The sequence below is a fragment of the Zosterops lateralis genome (genome assembly GCF_965231275.1).
Source record: "Zosterops lateralis genome assembly, chromosome: 1".
Classification (NCBI taxonomy): Eukaryota; Metazoa; Chordata; class Aves; order Passeriformes; family Zosteropidae; genus Zosterops; species Zosterops lateralis.
In genome coordinates this window covers 52,669,946-52,693,811 of record NC_139762.1, presented here as the reverse complement: position 1 = coordinate 52,693,811, position 23,866 = coordinate 52,669,946, and the positions used below count along the sequence as shown (strand labels likewise).

At 37.7% G+C, this 23,866-nt stretch overlaps 1 protein-coding gene across 5 annotated transcripts in view; it reads right to left on the bottom strand.

Annotated features, from left to right (window-relative positions):
* Positions 1-23,866, bottom strand: part of TPK1 (thiamin pyrophosphokinase 1) — a 301,853-nt gene that overhangs the window by 241,702 nt on the left and 36,285 nt on the right. For 3 of the 5 annotated variants that reach the window (XM_083859787.1, XM_083859785.1, XM_083859786.1), the window contains exon 2: positions 4,961-5,035. The exons of 1 other annotated variant lie outside the window; for it this stretch is intronic. In XM_083859787.1, the coding sequence (XP_083715913.1) occupies positions 4,961-5,035 (75 nt within the window). Of the gene's footprint in view, positions 1-4,960; positions 5,036-23,866 lie in introns of those variants that run through there. One more of the 5 variants, XM_083859789.1, reaches the window with a different exon arrangement.

The window sequence follows — 23,866 nt, the reverse complement described above, 5'->3', positions numbered from 1 at the left end:
AAAAGGTGAGAAAAAAGCTCACCATATGAGAACAAGGCAAGCTCATTGATGACAGGTAAAAGGGCAAGTGAATGGCTGCACATACTAATAATTCTGGTAGTGTAGGTGAGTTCAACCCCTAAAGACTAAAGGAAAAGGTATCAATCATAGAGAAGAAAAAAACAGCACCAAGGGAAGTCAGGTTATTTCCCCTTCTTTTATTAAACTACAATATCCTTTCTTCATCTCTGAGACATTAAAACTGTCCCAACTGATCTGTTACCTTCCCCTCTGTATATCTGAACTGATACTTGAACTTTGTATTGCCATTTGTATCATATTTCCCTCTATACATAGCTCTTGGGCCTCAACTGAAGACATTCAAAATATCAATCACCAATTACACTGCAGACAAAAGCATATGGAATGTAAAATGTATGGGAGCATGTGGCATTCAAAGACAGATGACCTGGAAATCGGTCATACAAATCAAATATTTTCTGATTTGATTATTTAGTAAGGGGATAGTTACTAAAGGGATACTAAGGAGATACTTTATAATGTACAGTCACCTCTAAGTGCTAACCAACCACTCATTATCAGCATTTTCACCAAAGAATATGCTGGCCTTGACACAAAAGTTGCCTGACATTCAAGATAAGATTCAGAATGCAACAGCTGCTTTGGCTGGTGCAATATGGGTATTGATTGAGATGGAAAATTGCAAAAAACTCAGTTTATGGATAAGCCATCACAATACAAATAGTCTAAGAAAATATAGTTTACATGAAGACAATTTAACAGAGTTTGGATTTGACTTACTACACTGCTGCCATAGAAGAATGCTTTCTTTTATCTCAGTGTATAGATCCTCCCCACAATATAGTGCTGAAGTCTCCAGGGTGAGCGATATTGCTCTTTCTGGAGTTCCTCCATTTTCATAATCTACATGTGTCACAAAATGCCCATATACTATGTATATGAAGTGGCTGGTCATGTTGTCTGTAGAGCTGCATAAGAAGACAGAGCTAGACCCCAAGTTCTTTCACCTGGAAAGAATGATCCATGGAAGAGACTATTTAGGGATGTGCACCTGAAAGACAGACATTTTTGCAGCCTGGTTCCATAGATGTCTCCTTTCTGTTGACCTGCCCAACATTAAACACACCTCCCATAAGTCAGGATTTAGTCAGCCTGTTCCAAAGGGATGTTGGTAGCTTATTATAACACATTAGCCAAGGAAATCCGGTAGTATTGAATGGCTAATATTTAAAGTTGTTCAACGTGTTTTGTTTGATTAAAAGCTTTCATGGAAAGAAATCACAATCTTTTTGAGGAGGGCACAGTGGCCAATGTATCACAACCACTGTGAGTATTAAAAAATACCCATGGACACATTTTCCTACACTAAAGCACAACTTGATCAGATTGCTGTAGAATGTTGTCATTTCCCTCTGACTTTTTAAATAATAATCTCATTTCCCAAAGCATAACTCCTTTTTCTTTACAGCTGTCACTGTCAACATTTAAGAGTGGAAAGTACTCTGCAATGTACAGCCATTCAACATCCTATCATAAATCAGGGACATAAGAAAATTCTGGATCATTTGAGTAGCTTGTAGGGGTAATGTTTTCAGAAACAAGAAACAATTTTTAGATCCTGAACTTAAGACAATTTTCACTGAGGTGATTTCTCAGCACTGCAATAATTCTGCCTCTTCCCTAGAGAGATATGAAAAAATCAGAGCACTTGCAATCACTAGACATAGCTGAAATTCTTGGCATAAGTAAGTCATTGCATTTCTGATTAAAGAGATTTTAAAAAGCAGAACCATAATCTCAGGAACTTTCCTTTACTCCCCAGAAAGCCCATTCTGTTTTCAGCCACTAAAACCTGGGCTGCTGTACTTTTCAAACTTAACATAAAGTCAGCTTCAGACTTCCAACTCACTGTCAAATCTATGCAAGATACATTTACATTTGAAATCACTTGGGAAGCAGTCCCAGAGACTAATTCAAACTGGATTTTTTTCACTAGGTTTTTTTTTTTTTTCTTTTTTTAATTAAACAAGATTCAAACCAGGAGCTAGAAACTTTGCATAAGCAGGAATTTAGGATGCATGACAGTGTTGTTATGGTAAGGCCTACTGGATCCAGTCTTCCTTACAGAAAACTCACAGACAGAAAAATGTGCAGCTTTGAGAAAAGCAGGGCCTTCACTCTTCGACGTATTTTCCATATTACTTCCTATTCCCTCTAGCCATTTGGTTTTTCCCCTTCTCACTATATGCAACCTAATAAATCCTTCAGGGAACAACCAGTGTTTTCTGCCATATTAGTCTTTATCCTGCTTTTCTCCAGCATTTCATCCATCCTGCTTTTAGGAGAGCACTAATACCCCATGACTACACCAAACAAGTGAACACATTCTACACGATTTTACATGATTCTACATGATTTTTACATTATTCTATATGATTCTAATGAATATGATTCATTACAGTAATGATATATAATAGACTAAAATCTTCCTTAGCTTGTACTGCTTCACTATTGTCACTTATCCAGCTTGTATGGCAAGAATGGTAAAAGATGCCTCTTGGAAGTGATGAAATCTGATTTCAGAGCCCTTCACAAAGCACAAGAAAGGAAGTTCATGCAAACTTGCACTGACTGAAATAGTTCTTCTGAAAGTATGTCAGTAAAAATAGATTTCATAAACGTGTGTAATAAGACAAAGGTTAATTAGCTGCAACCACTTTTTCTTGAGGTCAAGAAGAGTTACACCTGGGATGATTTTAGCCTAGAATAGCCACCTATTGATGTGATTTTTTTTTTTAAACTTAGGACATTTCATATCACACCACTTTTTACTTGACATTAAACTGACAGGGCTAAAGAAAGAAATTATTTTGATAGGACAGAAACTACTTGAAAATAACACATCTCAGCATTCTGTACTGAATATAACAACCCAAGATTCCTGTAACTCAGAGAAGTGGGACAATATTTTATCTTATTTTTCCTTTGCATTTTTCTCTCCCTTTCCCCTTGAGTTTGTGTACCTGGCAATATTCTGCAGATTAACAGCCCCGTTATTTCCTTCTCATCTCTCCTTTATGATATCTCAAGCATATACCACTGGTCATCAAGCACTGTTCCTACAGATGACTCCTTCAGAACTCCTTTCAGTTCACATACCAAACCCCCCAGGTTCTCCTAGTCCTGCAACAGTCTCTGTGCTAATGCTCCTCCAGAGGCAGGATCCAGAAAACTGCTGACAACTAAAATAGTCCACTAGCACTGTAAGCCAGGCATTACCAAAATCTTGCCCTGGATTCACTACAGTTTGCTGAAGCTGAGATGCTCTGAAGAAAAACATTTCATGTTTAGCATGTAACTACCTCCATCTGTCATTTTACTTAAATAGAGAATATCCACCTATTTCTTAAAGTAGTTTACCAGCAAAAGTCTTACTGTCTTAATTAGGACTTCTGCTCCTCCCACAAATGCTTTGGAGAACTATTTACAGCACCAGTGAATACTTTCAACTCAGAGAACAGGAACCCATTGAGGTGGCTTCGAATAAGACAGTCTTTGGCCTACTTGATTTTATTCAGCTTCCTATTTCAATTCTTTACAGAAGAACTACAGTTTAAAGGCTCATTAGTGCTACAATCAGAAGCACTCTATGCCCCAAGGTTTGATCAAACGAGGAAGATTTAAAATTCCAAAGGATGGACAAAAAAAAGTCTGATCAGCAAAATACAGTACAAAAGCAACACATGCAAGATACAAGACACTAAATATCACCATTCAGAAACTGTGCATATCTGGTTTACTGTGTCTTTTTTTAACCCCAGTCCTGCAACCAGGAAAGATGGGACAAAGAAATAACATCAAACACTTCACCTTGTTTCCTTCTCTATTTAATACAAAGCAGGTGTTTCAGTGTACCTTTTTAAATGAAAAAAAAAAAAAAAAAAAAGTAGAATCACATCTATAAAATAACTGGACAGTCCTTCCACTGAGCACTTGTTACTTTCTTGCTGATTATGCAAATAAAAGTCTGTTTGGGGTACAGCACTCATTCAGATGTGTTGAATCATCTTGTACAACTCTCTTCCCTTTTTTATCACTCCTCTGGCTATATGGGTACCTAATTTGGGTTTACTGGAATGAAGTGCTATGAATACATCCTGCTCACTTCATCCCTTAATTCAATTCCTTTTAACTGTACAGCTACCCCCTGCCAGTCCTAATGCCTATGGTGCAACCAAATAGCTCTACCTGCTCCAGTCAGTTAAGAGGAATCTCTCTGCAAGGTTCCCATCCTGGGAATAAGTTAGAGACAGTTCCTGTGGCTTTTCAGAAAGCTTCTGAAGGACTGTGTTCCTGCATGGAGGAATTAATAGCTCCAAGCTTGTAAAGATTTACATATCTCCACAATTGTCAGTAAATCGGAAGCTATCATACCAGAGATGATGATTAGCACTGTGCATATTTAACAAAGGGCTAGTGAAATCTGATTTGCATATTTCTGACAAGCACGCAAATTCCCCACTGCTTTCACAACTTAATATCTACACGGTTCATGTTATTTTGATTAAATTTAACACATCTCACTGATGACCTTTAAAGAAATGCTCACTTCCAGACTCTTAAATGCACCATTGATCTGCTATAGTTTGTCAGCAAAACAATGATGGTTCCGAAGAAGCCTCTGAAAAGCTACAGTCTTACACAGATCAGTGCACAAAGTTCCCACTGACGTGTGCAATGCAGGGATGCAGAATTTGCATAATCAGCTCATTTGCTGCATTCAGCAACAAGGGACATACTCTGCCAATTCACACCCTCACTAGAAGGTTGCTCCACTAAAGAGGAAATCGCCACACTGCAATTCAACAGACATGAAGTACATTAGCTGGGTAACAGCTAAGAAAATAAGCAAATGAAGATGTATGTAAGTTATTATTACCTCTGCTCCACAGACAATGAAAATGACCTTTGTTGAAAGGCTGGTTCAGAATCAGAAGGCAAAACTTCAGGTTCCCTGTAAGATAAATGTTGGTTCTCATTAGCAAGAATATTGATTTTTTAAAATACTTTTTTATTTTATTTTTGCCAGATTAATTTTAGTCCAACCACATCAGAGTAACTCCACTAATTTCCTTGCTTCTCAGGTTTTACCACGGTCAAATGGAGAAACTGTCAGAACTTCATAAGATACCTTTTACTTGGCAGGGTTTTGTGAAATGTTTAATTTATAAGTGACTTACTGAAGGCCATCCTTAGCAGGACCTCACATCTATACAGATCTCTCATTTAATCTCCCACTTGCAAGTGCTGCTTGGATGCAGCAATTACTGATATGAGCATCACCATGGTCTCTGTTAATGGGGAAGGCTGGAGGAGACTCCATATAAAGATGTCTCTAATCTACATCCAATATTCCACCCTTCTGGTGGATGCAGAACTCTTGCTGCCATCAGTGGCTTTTATGCCTATGTTTTCATATCATGTAGAAGCTCTAATTGTGGTAGACACTTTACAAATAAAGAAAGAAAGGCCGTGACCCAGGAGCTTACAATCAAAGGCTAGTAAAAGCAGAAGTGTACTTTAGCCTGTGTTATCTAGGAGATACTGCAGACTAAAAATCTCAGTGGATTTACTAGCCCAACTTGATTGAGCTCATAAAGCCTCCTGCCCCTGCAAAACATGCATGGTGAAGGTCGATAATAAACCTACAGTTAGAAAAGCCTTGAAAGAAAAAAAAGGATTTATGATATGACACACTTTGAATTCAAAGAGTAAATACGTAAATCTTTGACGGCTGCCTGTGGTGGGATTTGCATTATTTCACTTCCTAATTATCTTGCCAATCATATAGGAATACAAGTTTCCTCTGGAGCTTGATATCCTTAGGCAATCAAGTTAATGAATATTATTTGGTCATGTGAAGCCACTGTAATTGAAAAAAGAAAACCTCTATCACTAGAAAGTCTTTTGAGAAGATCCAGTACAGCAGGAGGCAGAAGGCTACACTAGAAGCCTGTGGCTTCAGCCACAGTTATGATGTTATCAAGGAAAATACAACTGGTCAAAGTGCTGAAGCTGAAAGAGCATCAAGGGATGGGAACTGGGAGGGGCAGTCTTTAAAACAATTAACTAAATGTGTGATTAGGAGAACAAGTGAAGGTCAGCACACTGGGATACCACTATTTGGCATCTTCTGCAACTTTCCCTCTGAGTGATTTAGGGTTTCCCTCCACACTGACCCATTTGATACCTCAATTTCCTAAAACAGAAGCAACAGTATTGTCCTCCTTCATAAGTAACAAGAGAAACAAATGAAGACCGAGATGATTTCTACTCCAGTAAAAAGTCATGATTATCGCAGTGATCTTCTGCCTGGTGCTTTCAAATACCTTCCCTCAAGTCTTCTGCTTTCATCTTTGATGACATCATCCTCACTTCCATTTAATTCTTGTACATATAGGGGAATAAATTTTCATAGGGAATAAATTGAGAGGTGGAAAGACCAAGTAAACAAAGGAAAGTGAGAAAAAGTTTTTTCTTTGTGTAGTCTGAACAGTTTTGCCTTGTCCTTGAACTTTAAAAGAAAGGTAGAAAACAATACATTCAAACTAAGTGCCAATTTCCAGCTGCCTCACAAAATGGGACCTCAGCAGCAGATCTCCTAATGATTGTTAAGTGAGAAAGGCTGCCAGCTCCTTGTATTAAACATAATCATCTCGTGATGCCCTCCACTGAAAAGAGCCAGTAAATATCACAGGTTCTGTTACTGGTATGATAATACAAGCAAATATATGGGTGCTGTAATCCTATTCTTGCTGGTGAATCACAAAAGGCATTTCTGTGCTTATTTTAAACCTTTAAGTCATTTCAACAGATGAAAACAGCCACTGATTCCAGCTTTTCCTGCACATCAGGAGTACTCTTGTTATATATATTAGGGTACATTTTTGAAGCCAAGGTCTTGCTGTAGGTGTCCACACTGAGATTTCAGAGGCTGATATTCAGAGATGACACTTCCAAGAGCTTTCAATGAGGTTTGAAAGAGCTGCTGGGTCTTACATATTCAGTTGTTGCAAAAAACCCAAGAAGTAGATGCCCACAGCACACACAGTTAGGAGATGAGGAGGTTATTTAGAGTTGTTTGTTGTTAGGGCTTTTTAAGTTATGAGTTGAAAAAGTAGAGAAATGGAAATTATTGTTTCACTTGCTTTTAGAGAAGTGAACACTCCAGTCATTTCAAACCAATCATTTAATACAATTAAGGCATGATAAAATGCTATGATTAATGCTATGATTAATGTTGCCAAAATGAGCCCAAATGTCAATATTTTAATGGTGCCTGCTGAGTTAATATAAAGCTGCACACAAGGCTCAGTCCTCAGTAGATGTAAAACAGTAATAAAATTGGGCTGCAATAATTTACAACCATTGCCCTAAAAAACTATTATTAAATTGGGACATCTGATGGCAAAGACCACGTCAACAGACAGAATATGCAACATTCATCACTCTCAGAAAAACTGATGAGAGCTCACTGTGCCACTGCTCTGAGCACTGTACTGGCTGTTCATTTGAAAACAAATCCACTTCAAGGCCATTTATCTTTAAAAGCCCTTAACAAATTAGGACACATCTATATCCTGGACTGTCAGCCCATCTATTTTTCACAAAGATAATTAGCACCCTGACCCAACCATTACTGACATTATGCTCTGTTCAGACTGATGGGACAGAGGTTTCTGTAAGCACGAAATCAGCACCAATATCCCCAGATATGGGTATCTCCACTGAAAAAACTTTTGTGAGCCTTTTGCTAAAGGCAGAACAAGTTTCACTCTTGCATAGTTTCTTCCATTTTTAGTACAATTTTTTCTTTCATTATGTACTTTTGCAGGTCTTGCAGCCTGAGCAAATTCAACCATCTGCAACAAAAGCAGAAAAGAATGAATTGCTCCCTACAAAACCTCCAGCTTATTCTTGATATTTACATCAACACAGAGAACAAATGGAGTCAAGTCCCACAGCCAAAGTCCTCCTGTACACACAGTAAGGCCTGTGCTGTACAAGCCCATAGGAAATGAGGATGACTATAGGAATTTTTTACTTGCATTTAAGTAACCAAATTCTTCCCCCCTCTTGTTTTTCTATTTGATGCTTATAGACCTTGCAATATTACAGGCATATCTTACAAAGTAGGAACATGTGCACAATTATGTGAACAGGCAGTCATATGAAAAAATACAGCTAAAAAAAACTTCTAGCACACTTGGAAAATTCTAAATCTTTGAATAAAGCTGGACCACTTTGATTCCTGTTGGAAACCCTTCCTAAGATACAAATCAATCCATCAATCAATCAATCAATCAATGCCTACAAGTTTCTACACTGGCACCATCACCTCATCCTTCTTGAATTTTTTTTCTTCTTTCCAAAATTATTTAGCTGAACTCCTTTGATGAAACTTCTCATGGTTGCTTTGAAAAGAACTTTGATCAAAAGTCTTCTGAACATCCCCGATAACCTAAGCACTGCCCATGCAACAACCTTTTACCACGTTGTAACTCACTCAGAACAATTCTAATATATTTTAGAGCACAGATTTACAATTCTAAAAGCCTTCTTGGCTTCTCCCTGTCATATTATATTCATCTAGTTATTTTATAAATATTTATAATCATTAGGCATTTTTTATTGATTTCCCTTTGCCATGTGCCAGTCTTCAGGCTGTATGTCTGTCACAGAGCATATGTAAAAGGCATATATATTTTTAAAGACAACCTTTTCTCTACAGCCAATAAAATAACTTATGCCACTTTGCTTCCTTTCAGTGTTAGAATCATATCACCAGGAATTTTTCTGCATACTGTGAGGATCTTGGTATTGAATTTTCTGAGGTGGGGAAAAAACTTTCAATGCTTCAAACAAGAGGGCCTTTGGGAAAGATCACTGCTATTCCCAGCCTTTCTGACATGATGCAAATGGTAATACACAATGAGGGGACGTGCTGTGCTAAGATACAGGCATGCCTCAAGGTGCTGACATAGCGTGACTTCAAATTCAGAGTTTCAGCCACAGAAAATGGCTTCCACTAAACAATTAATGTTTTGGGTTTCTTTTTTTGGTATTTGCATTTTACTGTTTGACTGAAGAGGAGCCATTCCTTTCCTTTTCAGTGATCTATCAAACATCAACAAAGAAGCTGATTCAGTTCAGTTTAGAGGAAGAAGTAGGATCATTATGCAGACCCAATGAACACTCTAAAATATAAACATTCCACATTTTAGAAGTTTCGCAACTCCTGCAGAACTACTACTCTGAAAATGGAAAAACTTCAAGTCAGTAAAATCTACTTCCTCCATCTGTGTTCTTGCTGAAAAGGTAGTTGTCAGCTTTAATTCAGAGAAACAGTTAAGCTTAGACTACTGTATTAATTATAGCCACTGCTTACAAAACATTGTGTAGCTGCTTTTTTCCACACTGAATCCCAAGTCTCCAAACAAGCCATTTAATTTTCCTCATAACAGTGACAACTCCAATAATAAACCAGCACAAATTATGCAAAAGGATCACAGACCTTACAAACATGTTCTCAAACTTATTGAATGAATAAATCAAATATGCATACCCAACTGATTTTTGTGCAAAGGCACTGTTATCCCTGTCAGTGCATTTTAGTGTTCATTTTTTCATGTAAATTCTATTGATTTTTAAATATTTTGCAGCTCTTAATTCTCCAGGTAAATTCCAGCAAGAAGAGTAGGAAGAAAAGGGGATTTGTGCAAACAGCCTTATTGAAAAGCTGCAATGTGTTACCCTCTGGAGAACCCTCTACAAGAATTTACATGGATGAATTCAAACCAGCTAATTTCTCACAATAAGTTACAAACATGGCCATACACATGAGATAATCTACCCACATCATCAACCACTGTGCCTAGAAGGGTGCCATGCCTTGCAATGAAATTTGTCAATTAATGCTGATGCTTCTCTGGAGAATGTGAGAGCTGCATTTCTGATCTCAGTGGGTGATGGGACACTTCTTTTTATACTAAGTCCTACAGTCTATAGCTGCATTTCTGAGTGCTTGGGACTTCTGCTCTTTATGTGTCAAACATCTCAGTCTGGTCAAGCAGAAAAGGTCACACAATTCCCAGTAGTGAATCTTGAGTTTTAGATAACTTGTCCAGCATCACAAAGAAACTTCATGGCAGGATTCAACTCTCTAGGGCAATACAGAACTCAATTGAATAATGAAAACTGACTATTTAAATAGAAATTATAACCACACTTCTTATTATTATATACATGGAAATGATGCTTGTGTCCCATTGCCAACCCTCATTTAAAAATAAACACAGCAGAGTAACCAGTCACTTTCAGGGGCCAGCAATGTACATAAACCATAAAATAGGCTTTCTGAGAGACACACTTAGCAGAGGTACAATTTACCACTGCAAGGCCTTTGGCTTGATTTACCTCACACCTTTGCTGCTTGTCTCAAGAGATGTGGCCAGACCATACCCATCATTCTGCACTTTGTGCAAATTGGACTTTCATTTCCACCCAAGCACAGCAAAGGTCAGAATTAACTAGAAGCAGCAGTGGTTTGTTTAGCTGAGATGTTATCACCTGTTCACTTACACTCTTCCAGTTTTCAAGATTGCACTCAAATTGTCCAGCAATCCAAAAAAGAGATATTTCTGATACAGGCACAGACAAGCAGAGGTCTACAACATTATTCAGGTATGTTTTATCCTGTGGCACGGAAAAAATAGCCAAGTGAGGCTGAAGTGATGAATAGGAAGTAAAATAGCAGGAGGAGAGACAATTTTGTGCAGAATGGGAAGACTAGTCCCCAAGGTTGCAGAATCTGACACAATTTTCACACTGAAGGTAAACTTTAAAAATGTATTAATATCACTGCAACTACATTATTAAAAAAATACTAAATGCTTTGCTTCGTTATTCACAGGCAAGTCATCATTTGAAAGAGCACCTATTTTACACCTTGTAAGTTCAATACCAGTTGGAAGACCTGAAGGGACAAGAATTAAACATACAGGCTTGCTGTAAAAATATTGATAGTGTTGTGGTAAAATTGACTTTAGTATTTAAAATTTCCAGCCACAGAGCATTAGATTGGAACTTAAATCTGCATCAAAGTGAAAAATGAAAGCAAATCTTGAGAAAATCTAAACAACTATTACTGTTCAAGGAAGTTCCAACCTTGAAAGAAAACCAAAGACAGGTGCTGACTTTCTTGCTGTGTAACAGCCAGGTCTAATATAATGCCCTCCACGCATTTTAAAAACACAGTATCAACACGGTCTGAATACATCACACTAACAATACTTGTTATCTGGGATGTCTCTATTTCCAAGGAGACAACCAGGCATACAAGCTCCCCCGGCAGTCGATATCGTCGGCTCAATCTGCACACAGCAAGGGCAAGGTGACTTCAAGGAACCACAAGGCAGAGCAGGCAGATGTCAGTAGTCTCTCTGGGCAAATAGGTACAAAGCACAACCCCCTCAGGAAACATTCGGATCAGCAAACAGCACAGTGCCACTGCTATAGTCAACAGATATCTTTGGATATTTTCTACAGGATTAACAAAATGCAATATGTATTTAATGATTCACATATTGGAGTACTGACCAAAGAACCAAGAGAACACAAAAGTGCCTGATTGCACAGCATTTAAAACCCAAGCACTCCACTGACACTTTGGTCCCTGGCACTAACATTTCCTATGCACACAAAAGTCTGAATTCTATTTGCACAAAAATAAACTTTAGGAGGCTGACAGAACCTGATGCCTCCTTTGATGTCAAAAAGCATCCCATCCCCCAACAAGACATTTCTCTACTGATCTCATTTGAAGCACATGTTTCAAGTAGCTTTTTTTGGAGCATACCTGTTAGATCCTGCTTCACAATGTCAACTATCTCGTTTTTAAAAACTAGGAAGAAGCTATGCCTTTTATCAACAGAGATAAAGTTAGTGCATGCCCTCAGAAGGCTGATCAGGTTCCCTCTCTATCAGAGGGAATTCACATCTGAATTCAGTCAAGACAGCACTCTTCTCCCCAGACATGACATCATTCTTGGGGAAAAAGATCCTTCCCTCCTTGCCATAAAATTAAATATATTGATGGAATTATTTTCATAAAACAGTTGAACAGGAGTAGCCTGCGAAAATCTAATCCTGCAGTCCACTGACGTGAAAACAGTTTGTGCTCCAACTTATTCAAACCTCTCTTTCCCACTTTGAATATATCCTCCAATTACTTCACCACAGTATTACAGGATTATATCCACTGCTGTCGCCTTCCTAATGTGTGACATGCTTTCAGAGAAAAGTGTAACCTGTGGTTTTGCAGGATAATTTTCAGGCAAGAAGAGCAGTTTTCTAACTATCTTCAGAAGACTTGGCACTAGCAGTCATAAAAGGAGAGAATAACTTTCTGCAGCACAGCATAAAATGTCCAAATCCAACAGAGCAGGATTTTAGATGCTTCATTCTTCCCACTTCTCATAGTATTCCCACTGCCAAACTCAACTTGATTCCTCCTTAGTACATTTATGCTGATGGACTGTACTTTTTGTACACAATTTCTCCCGCTGCCCTGTATATACAGTCCCACTACTGTGCTCAGGACAAGTACACCAAAGTCCTGTGTGCTCCTGCTGAATAGCCCAGGGGCTAAACTCCAGTAAAATGTTGTAAGGGCACACAGTAACATCCCATTTTCAGAAAGAGGAAAATAGTCATTACATGACTGTAGAAAGATCACACTCCTATTCAGCAAATGAGACAATACAAAAAAACCCGAAAGTTCCTTTCTGCTTCTCAGTTTTATCTTATAAGACACATTACAAATCACAGATGGCTTCTGGCCAAACCCCAGTGCGGACAATTACAGGCTTCTCTTTCCCTAGTTCTTTTCAGACATCCCAATGAAATACAGTATTTTTTACTGTCCTGAACTCATGTGTAGTAATTAAGCACTTATTTAAAAGCACAAAGCATTCAACCAGTCTATGATGGACTTTGGAGATGGCTGGATTTCATATTTAGTAAGTTCATTGAGTTTAAAAAAGTTGAGCAAATAGTGATTCCTGTAAGATTAATTATTTACTCCTCAGATATAATGGATGAGACTGATGAGTAAACTCCCCTTGACTCCCAGAATTTCACCTCATATGCTTTCATGAAAATCTGTGCTCAGACAGTTGGTTCTGCAACACCTCAAACCCCGCTAGGGTGCATGCCAGAGGGCATTTGTGCCCATACCACCTTTTCAGTCTTGCTGTTTTCCCAAAGCAGGTCCCTCTGTACTTTGAAGGGAATAGATCTGATACAAGGTCCAGAGTGCCATCCAGAAGGTTCAGAAAGGCAAAGTGGGCTTTCTGGGTGGTCGTACCAACAGCCCACACAAGCAGTGGTGGCAGTGGGAGAGTGTTTGGCCCTCTGGAGTAAGATCCTGGCAAAGAATGATGAGAAGGGGAACTTTTTCTTACATTACAAAAAGAGTTTTTAACAGATACAGGAAGGAAAGACAATGACTTTAATTTCCTAACCTTCACAAACATTTCACTCCTAAAATTATGACTTCTGATTTCACAAGCTGCATTTTATTATTTCTAGAGTTAATTTTTTTTTTTTCACCTGATGAAGGCAGCTCAGTTTTGCTGCCTGTTTTAGGGCATTCTATAACTTTACATGCACCACTAGATTCTTTTTTTAACAAAACATTTTTAAGACCTACCTGTATATATTTTATAAATAGATAAATCTACACTTGGAAAAACAAGATAAAATAAACAAAAAAGAAAGCTAAAACCCACAAAGGCGATGGAAATTGCATTACATTATCAGTCAGGTAAGGAATTTTTATGTAACCTGGATGAAATTCCTCTTCACATTTTATTCTGCAATATGTCATTGTGTTGCATCCGGCAGAAAAATAAGATCTAAAATCAAAGTTCTGTGGACTGAATAGCTACAATAAGCTTACCTAAATCAGGAAGTGACAAACACCTGTGTCTTGGAATAAAACTAGGGAGTGATAAAGAAACAAACAGAGAACACTATCAGAATATTGATGCTTCTTTCACAGGTATAAAATAATTACCTAATGTTGAAAATTTTGAGAGCAGTTCATCCTTCATATAACCTTTAAACAAGATTGAAACAGCTGTTTGCAAGTAAATGGTTTGATAGCATTACTGGGATCACCGTGGTCTGGCAGATCAGGACACCATATCCAGCAAAGACCAGCTCACAAAAAAATAGGTCATGCTTGTAAGTAGACTACTTACTCAAGCAGATCCTCCAAATCATTATGGAGGATCAAACTGTTCCCATAAGATACCTGTCACACCAATAAAGTTTGGTAGGTTTAGTCACTACACAAAGTCTATGATAACCCCTTTTAGGTGACTTGTGCTTGTTTATAGTCCCTTGTTCTGACATGCTGCACATGATGTATAATTAAAGAGAACTGTTACTTTCTTCCTTTTCTCACAATACAGTAAAGCCTGTAAACAAACACAAGCTCTGGGACCATTAAGAGAGGCTCTTGTTTCCAGACTGTCTTTCCAACCAACTACAATTTCAGTGCTAAAACTGTCAAGCTTAATTAAGAGTTATGGGGCATAACCATTTCAAAACCATAAATCTATACAGTAGAAAAGTATAATGGCTGCCTTAGTGAATATCTCTTTTTATACAAGCAGCACCCCTTACCAAGATCTAATTTAAGTTCCTTACACACAACACTGTATTGTAAATAACTTTATTACTTCTCCTGAAGTGAATATAAAGACCATCATAAAGTAATTTCATCCTGAAGTCTTTTGATTTATTTGACTATTTAAAGTGGACCTCAAAGCTTATTCTAGTGCTTACATTACTACTCCGTCCAAATCCACCATAGCCCTTTGTGATCCTCAAAATGTTTGCAGAGAACTGTCTTTCTCTCCAGCTTCTTTTAATATCTTTTTTTCTAAAGTCTCTTTGACTTTTGAGTGTACACAGCTGTTCACACGTCCTCACAGCTTTGAGCAGAATGATAGAGAAAGAGGTATCAAGAGCTCACCATTTAAGCACTGCCTTTTAAAAACATCCTTAGCATTCGGCACACCCAGCCTAAGACATCAGTGACACAGTCCAAAAAATCCACCAAAACAGCACTGTATGGCAGGCTTAGATTTAAACCTTAAAGCCACATTATCCATTCCAGAAAAACCACACGTTTATTTCCATTTTAATGCTTAGGTCTTCTACCATAACCTCTGCAAAATCAGTGCCCTAGGGAGCACCCAACTCAGTCAGAAAACTTAGTGCAACCTGAGTGATATTGGTACTTTCAGCCAGAAATTAAAATTTAACAGACAACTGATTACTGTGCTTCAAAGGCTTGACCCTCACAGGACTGGACAGATTTTAAAATCAATCGAATGTTGCCATTTTCTATGTGAAAAAAGTCCCACATACAGTCTTACCAATAGCTTTCATATTTTTAAGGTGATTTTCTGACTTTGCAGCAAAGGAGTTACCCTTAAAAAAGCAAATCCTAAAGGCTTAAACTTTTAAGGATGATTGAAGCAGTATCACGTTTATTACTATTTCTTAATCTAATGACTGTTGTAATATTAAGTGAGGAAATCTTTCATGGACTAACAGATTAATTCAATTTATAGAACTGATGGTCATATGATAGTCAGTCAAGAGGTACTCCTTTAAAATATAAGTTTTTAAGGAAACTTGAATGGTTTATATCCTGATGAGCCCTTTTTTATGTGTTAAACATTTAGCTCAAGATATAGAGGAAATAATGGCTGAAGAGCTAAAAGCATAATTTACACAGACTAAACATAACTGCAAAGGACTCTTACCAGCTGTTTAACAGATCCAGAGAGGCACAGAAAATACACTCTGGTCAGCAGGTTAGTGCATTTGGGGAGAAGATACTTAGAAAAGGAGCTACACTTCTCTCTTCTTCATTACCCTGTCTGGACAATGTGGTTAATAATAGTACTGCATTTAGACTTAAATTTCCATTTGTAGATTTGAAATCACTTTATAAAGGTGCATAAGCATTATTATTCTCATTTCACAGTTGGCCTCACTAAGTACAGAGATTTGTAGCAATTTGTATGAGAAGCACAATCCTCTAGTGAGTAAGTTAAGACTCTGAAATTATGTCCCCAGGGTTTTCTTCCCAGCTAAACTGTAAACTTCAGACTACACCAATACCCACTGTAGCAAAACCAGACACACTCCATCTGAAATTGGAGGATTTCTACATGGGAATAGGAACACTAGCGAGAAATACGTAACATAGATATAAAGAATTTCTGCCTCACATTGCTCTAGTCACTTAAAATTAACTTTCTGGAACCCTGAGGAGATGGTCATCACAGAGGTCATCAGACTGTTTAAACACACACAAAAATAAAAGTGAAGAAGTGAAATGGCATCTTTTCAGAAATAGAAAAGGAAATAAAAAGATACATAGCAGTGGACAGCCTGGGAGAACTCCTTAGCCACCAGCCTCACAATCTTCTCCTCTCTTGTTGACAAAAGATCATTCATTGCAATTTCCTGTAATAAGTTTCTCTTATTCAACATTATTCCTCCTGCGGAAAACAGCTCCTGCACATGGCAACAACCTTACCTATGGGCTTTAAATTTTGTCATGAAAAACATTTGTCTGTGGTAAAGATTCAGGAAAATATTGAGTACATCTTCTCTGTTAACAGAAATAATATTAGTATATTTTATTTTCAAATATCAGTTGGTCACTTAGATTAAACTTTAACCAACATTTCCAATTTTGCTCTAGGCTAAAGGCTAAGAATGAGGAAGCAGTATGGTATTTTTCCTTTTTAGAATTATGGGAATAAAAGAATCAGGCTAAAAGGCTAACAGGTAGAAAGAAATATTTTCAAGGTTGCAAGCTTAAAACTATTATCTATTCTTCAAAATGCTGCTTAATTTCAGAGCCAGGTCAATAAAGTCAAAAGAATCTCTCATCAGCTTCAAAACTACTCCAATTTTTTTCCCCAAAAATCAGTTGCCCAAGAAAGGATACAAACAGAGGAAGGAGATTAAGCCAAAAACATGTTTGGAGGCTTTTAACTTTAAATAAACAGAGGCCTTAAGCATTTGCAAAACTGGTATTTTAAAGAAGTATTACAAGAGTTGCCACTGAAATCAATCTGCAATAGCTTGTACATGTGAAACTTGTACGAAAAAACATAAACAAAAATGAGCTGTCAAAACAAATAAAAATGTTAAATGTTTTTAATGCAATAATAGTTTACTAACTTTTATACAGAGCAGGAGTATAATATAGTTAGATCAGATTACTTCTCCAAGCATATGTTGGACAAAAAACCAGAAGATACCAAACTGGGGTTACAGTAAATCATGATTTTGCTACAGATGTTGACAACCCTGAAAAATTTTGCAATATCATAAACAACTGGTTGAAACTACTATTAAATACTTTAAACTTAATAACAGAATAACTTTTTTTCCCACTCTGTTCAAATTAGCCAGAAAAAATCCAGCTGCATCAGTTCTCTCTTCTGTTCCAGTTTTGTGTCAAGGCAAAAGTCCATGATGGATTCATGTTAATTCATTCCCAGTGCAATACCTGGTATGCTGTCTTCTTGGAGACTTTAAAAGTGTTTGTTTACACATTTACCTCTCTAACACCCCTTGACTACAACCACAGTTGGTCAAACTATAACACGTGAATGTGCTTTGATGATGGTGGCAGGCAGAGCAAGACCTTTGGGTGATGTGCAGAACACCAAAGACCAGTATCAAGATCTCTTCATCGGTTCTGCAACACAACATAGTGAGTGACTCTTGAGATGAGATCTCAGTGACAGCCCTTTTCCCACCCCAGCCAGGGCATTACAAGGCCCCCCACCTGGGAGTGTCTCCTCTACACAGGATTCAGGATTCATTATGTCAGGGAAGATGGTGCAGGGGAGCCTTGCACTCTGTAGGAAAAAAATCACCAGAGAAGAGAAGTAGCAGAAATGATGATATGCTGTTTTAGTGTACTTCTGTGTTAAGAACTTTTAACTCCACTATAACTGTACCACAACTAAATCAAGGTTTCCTGTCAGCATGATATACTGGGAATACACATTCCCTCCAGCTGAACAGCTCTCAGGCTTCTTATGTCACCTCCCATTGCCTCCCTAAAGCCACAACAAAGATCGCTATTGACTAATATGAAAACACCTAACAAGGGTACAGCTGATAAACTGTAAGTTTGATCCTGTCTACAATGCTCATATGCCTCCAGCAGATGCTTCATCTGTCTGATTTTGAAACAAGAGGTAACATTACAACTAAATGCAGATGAACTGAGGAAAATGTATCAAGTGTAAGATTTTATTTTAGAAAGCATATTATAAAAACACCTCTAAATATGGGTAGAATGAAAGAAAAGAAGCATGAACACTGGTCCCTTCAGGACTGGGTTGATTTCTCTATTTATGTGAATATAAATAAATCTTTAATCAACATTTGTTATTTCTGCACCAGGACAAAGTTAGAGGAAGCAGAAGTTAAAGGAGGAAAATAAAGAAAGCTAAAGTGTAAAAATATTCATGCACATACACACATGTGCACACCCCCACACATCCAGCAAAGCCTGCTTTGCCATATGGGATTACTGCTCTGTATTTAGCTAATGGATTAAGCACCAATAATTTTTTTTTAAAAAGAGATGAATATTACTTTTCCAATAAAAATAAGTCAAGGATTTAAAATAGAAAAGCCTTTTTAATGAAAAACAAATGGCATTTAAAACTTAATAGCCTTTAGGTCTGATAAAAAAGTCAAAGCCTTTATTTAAAGAAAAGAAACTTTTTTTTAATAATCACAGGCACTGCAATGCACAAAAGGCACCGCTTGCAATGCAGTGAATCCTACTTTTGGCATTCTGGCTATGGCAAATGATAGGATATTAAGAGAAGAAAAAACATGTGCCTAGAAGCAAAATGAAAAATGGTCTAAATCAGATGAGGGGCCATTAACTTTTTCTTTTAAGAACACTTTTAAAAAACATTAACAAGTGTAAACACTCTTAATTCTAGTGATGACAAGTCATATCAAAATGATCTTCAGGATCACTAAAGAAAAGGAGTTACAAAATTTAGGGCAACTTTCCAAGATTAAGCACACACTGAGCTGGCACACGGCATTTGCTAGTACTGATACTGACACTGCTGTCTGGAGAGCCACCAGTGATTTGTGAGGACTTGGGAAGCACTGAGACATACCCAAGCTGGCAGTCATGACTGGCGAAAAGAGTCTCATAACCAAACAAATATTTTACTGGCATAATCATGTATTGTCAAACCTGAATTTAATGGACACAATCCTCATCTCAGGGACTGCCACCGTGTTCAAATGACTTGCTAAAAATTCGAGCCATTTGGGGAGCTCCTAAACCCACAGCTGGAAATTCTCTACTGATTTTCTAAAGGGCCACCATTTCACCCCACATGCCAAGTAAGAAAGTCTGTGCTGCTAACTTTACTTCACCTCCATGCCATTTTCCTGGCCCACAGTAAAAGAACTAGATGTTTTGACTATTAAGAGAAAAAATAGTGAAAGAAATTCTAGATATGAAGTGTGCCCACATGTGTTTCACTTTCAAAGAGGAAAAAAAAAGTAAAAGCTTCAGCAAAGCAGCTGTTATCTTACAGTCCCTCTTCCAGGTTTTCTTCATCCCTGGCATGCTGACTTTTTGGTTTATCCTATCCCAAGATTTCCTCCTGCATGCAGTCTTACTACTTACCTTAAGCTTATTGAAACAATCAGTACCAACAAGACCATTCACGCACTACACTTACTTTCAACAGCTGCATTTGAAGGGCTTAAGAACCACTGAAAGCCAGATAATACACAGGTCTTTTTTTAGCCTCCCTTAATATTACTGTTTTTAAAAATGTATTAAATTCTTATGTCTTATATATTCTAAGAGAATGCCTTCCCTTACTTCCTTCCTTTTTTGCTACAATGATGATCAGATAAAACTGGTGAGCAACACTACATTTTTTTTTTCATTTTCCAGAGAGAAGATAATGGTTTAGATGGAAGTGCCCTAGCAACTGCAGTATGCAATTTAATTAGGAAAGTTTCACACCTGTAGTTTTAAAATCAATGAAGTTTCAATGGTGAAAAAACAAAACAGCAGAGTGCAGACGAAGGTTTACTTCTAACTCTCGAATCCTTAGAAAGCTGAAATCACCACCATATACAACACAATAAAACTACATATGGTGCTTGCCCTGCAAAAATCTTACTGAGGCTTTTTGGTTTTGGTTTGTTTTTGGGTTTGTGGATTTTTTTAATAAATGTAAACCTGTACTTCTCAAAGCATTTTGAAATTCAAATGACAATTCAACGGACTGCTAGGTATACCGCTATAGACACACAAATGAATATTTTCTAATTACCTTATTTCTCTGGTGTGGAATGTGGAAAAAAAAATCACATAACTTCAGCATTAAAACAAGAGATTAAAATGCCTCATTTGGCACCAAACGCTATCATCATAAAAGAAATGAGGGAACCTGAAATGTGTTTCCATTTTTTGAATATGCAGTTCAAATCTAAAGCCATGAATTTCAAAATAATTTGGATCTGAAGTAAGTAACCATCCAAACATTCTTGAGTGACAACAAAAAAATTGCTTATAACGTGTTCTGACCTCCAAAAATTGAAAAACACTAGCACTCTAGTGGAAACTTGATGCTAGGCAGCCACCTAGAAGAGGGAGTGTTTACAAGGTCACCAGCAGTGCCTGCAGTACCTGCACAATGAATTAGGCTTTATCAGTTAAATAAATACAGGATAAAAGGTACTGATTTTCCAGATGAATAGGTTTAGGGTATTTCTTGGGTACGGCAGTGCATCACTTCATCTGCTCTGCATCTCCAAATCAAACCCCACCAAACAAAACCAAAATCACCCACTAAATTAACTAAATGCACAGTGGCATTGACACCACCTGGCTGAGATGGCTGTTTCCACACAAGGTGCAGTTTTTACCAGAGCTGAATACCTGCACCTGGATTTCGGGTACCTTTTCTAAGTCCCAGCTGAATGACAGCCCAGCTGCACAGTCTGACATCTTGGGTGCACAGCATCCCCACGGTGCCAGCTCAGACCCACAAACCACACCATTACACTCAGGTGTGCATTCTGCTCTCCAGCCCCACCATCCCTGGTGACCATGGACAGGGACAGATATAAAGCTGCCTCTTGGCCAACATCTCCCCCCAACATATGAAAATAGCACTTGAGCAGCATTTATTTATTCTACATGGCTCACGTTCTCTCCTTCAAAACACCACAGGCCTCAGCTTTCACTTCCACATCTAGGCATACCCATTATGCAGTAGAGGTCCTCCAGGCCTTTCCACACTGGAAAATCTCAGTAACAGGAAATTCTGCTAATTAGAGCTTACCAACAGTAAGATTCTTTAGAACTGTGGGTAGCATGGTGATGGATTTGGCAAGTTGCTGTCTTGAAAGACTGTTGAATCTACAAGACATTTTCTTAAACCTTAGTCTCCAAAGCTCCCTATACAAAGACCTGTTCGTATTTCTGTCAAGCTCACAGTAGTTTATTGTGCTCACCATACCAAAATTTTCCTTCTGCTAAGCAGATGTTAAGAAGAGAAATTATAGTATCTTTGTTTGAGAGAGGAAGTGCAAAACTGACCCCACAACCCACCTCCTATCCTCTTCCTAAAACACCTTCCAAGTATGTATGCTTCCAAATCTTTTTGGAGTTTGGTTTAGAGAATACAGCAAATCTTGGTGAGGGTTCTGGGCAAAAATTAGGTTTTCAGGTAACCCAATTCACTGCCTGGGCCAAGTGCAATCTCCAGCTATGCACAGAAACAAGAGACAGCTGTCAAAGCAACAAAATTAACACCAGCCACCCACCACTCTCCCCCTGGTCCCCTCCTCGCTCCTGTCCCCCACACAAACCTTAGGAAACTTTAGTTGCAATTCCCTGGTTTTTTATTAGAAGTTTTTGTGTCCTGTCTATCAAAATATTATAGACATACTGTATACATAAAAACAGCCCAGATGGAGAGACAATAAACCAGCATATGCTTACTAGCCTCTGGTTTTGCATGCATAAAGCATGTGGATAGAAAAAAAAAAAGATAAAATAAAGATATTGACACATCTCAAATAATGGACTTACAAACTGGCAGAAGTACTGTGGGCTTATACAGAGCCAGATGTGACAGAGAGAGATAATTGTGAGTTGTTGAGCTTTTCAGTGAGAGCAGAGGCAGCACTCTTTTTTAACTTGAACTCTCCATCACACATGCGTTTAATATGTCTGATATTTCAGTGGAAATGTGATTTGATGTCTTTTGAAAACAACACTTCAGTATGACTTTAAATTATTCCCCATGGGGGACCATTTTACTGCAACGTGCTTTGTTTACTAGCTCTGCTGCTTCCAGCAAGCTACTTGATAGATGCCAAAGACGAAGATGAGCTCTGTAATGCACATTTTTGGATGACTGAAGACAAAATTCTCTCCTTCTTGGCATAGTTTTCCAAATGATCATGATTCTTAAAGCATTCATTACTGTGTAGTAAGGCAATCTATATTTCTGTCAAATCCTGTTATTTACAATTTATGGAGAATAAAGATTAGAAAGAAGAGATACTTCAGTGAGCAAAACACACACAAGGAACACTTTCTGTTCTAATTTTTATTCTCCCCAGTGACCTTGTTATCCCTGTCCTTAAGTGACAGAAGGATCATTAACAAGTCACACACTTGCAAACAGGAATGGTGACTGTACAATAAAGTACTTGAATATAAAAAATAAAAGCATTCCAAGATTATAGGAAAGGACAGCCTTTTGGCAAAAAGATAAACAGTTAGTGTATTTTTATTCTTTTTTTGCACATTCATTTTGTATTATTACTGGTTTTAAAGTAACAGCCATAAGCTCCAGTGAAGATCAGTTTTACTGTAATGTTATTGCCCAAGAACATAAGAACAGGTACTCTGGATTAGAAGAGCTGATCACTAATTAGATCCAATTGCCAAAAGGAGAGAGAAGGGCTGATCAAGTCACTGAAACAAAGTCCCACTTGCCGTATGCTTTGAATCCTGCTAGCAACATAGGCATGAAACAAAAAGTAATTACCTGATCATCAAGAAAAAACTCTGAGAGACCTTATCAAGACAAACTCATGTCATACTTCTCAAGCAGCTGGTCAGGCACATAGAAAAGACAAATAAGAAAAAACCCCATAGTAATAATTTGAACAGTGCATGTTAATCCTACTGTTTCTGACCAAATGCCTCTAACATCTAAACATCATGACTCAGCTATATCCATAACTACTGTCAATGGTGACCATTCCTGGGCTGGACTCGTTTTGACACAGAACCTTTTATTTGTGCTTTCTTTATCTCAGCAAGGGAATACTAAGCTTTGTGATGGAACCAAAATTCCATTTGCCAGAATTAACTATTTTTTTTTAAATTATATGATGACAGATCTACTCGATACAATTTTACAAAAAGGAAATTTTTCTTGCCACTTGGTTCTCCACTGAGAGATCTAACTAAAACCAATCACCTTTCACAATTTTTCTTACTATTTTTAGATGTATTAAAGGTCATGACTTTCCTGGCTTAACACAGGCATGCCAGTTGCACCAGGTGAACCTTAGATGGCCAACTCTAGTTTATATCAGAGCTTACAATTATTTGCCATTTCAGTTATGTGGAACTTGGCAAATGTGTAACACCTCA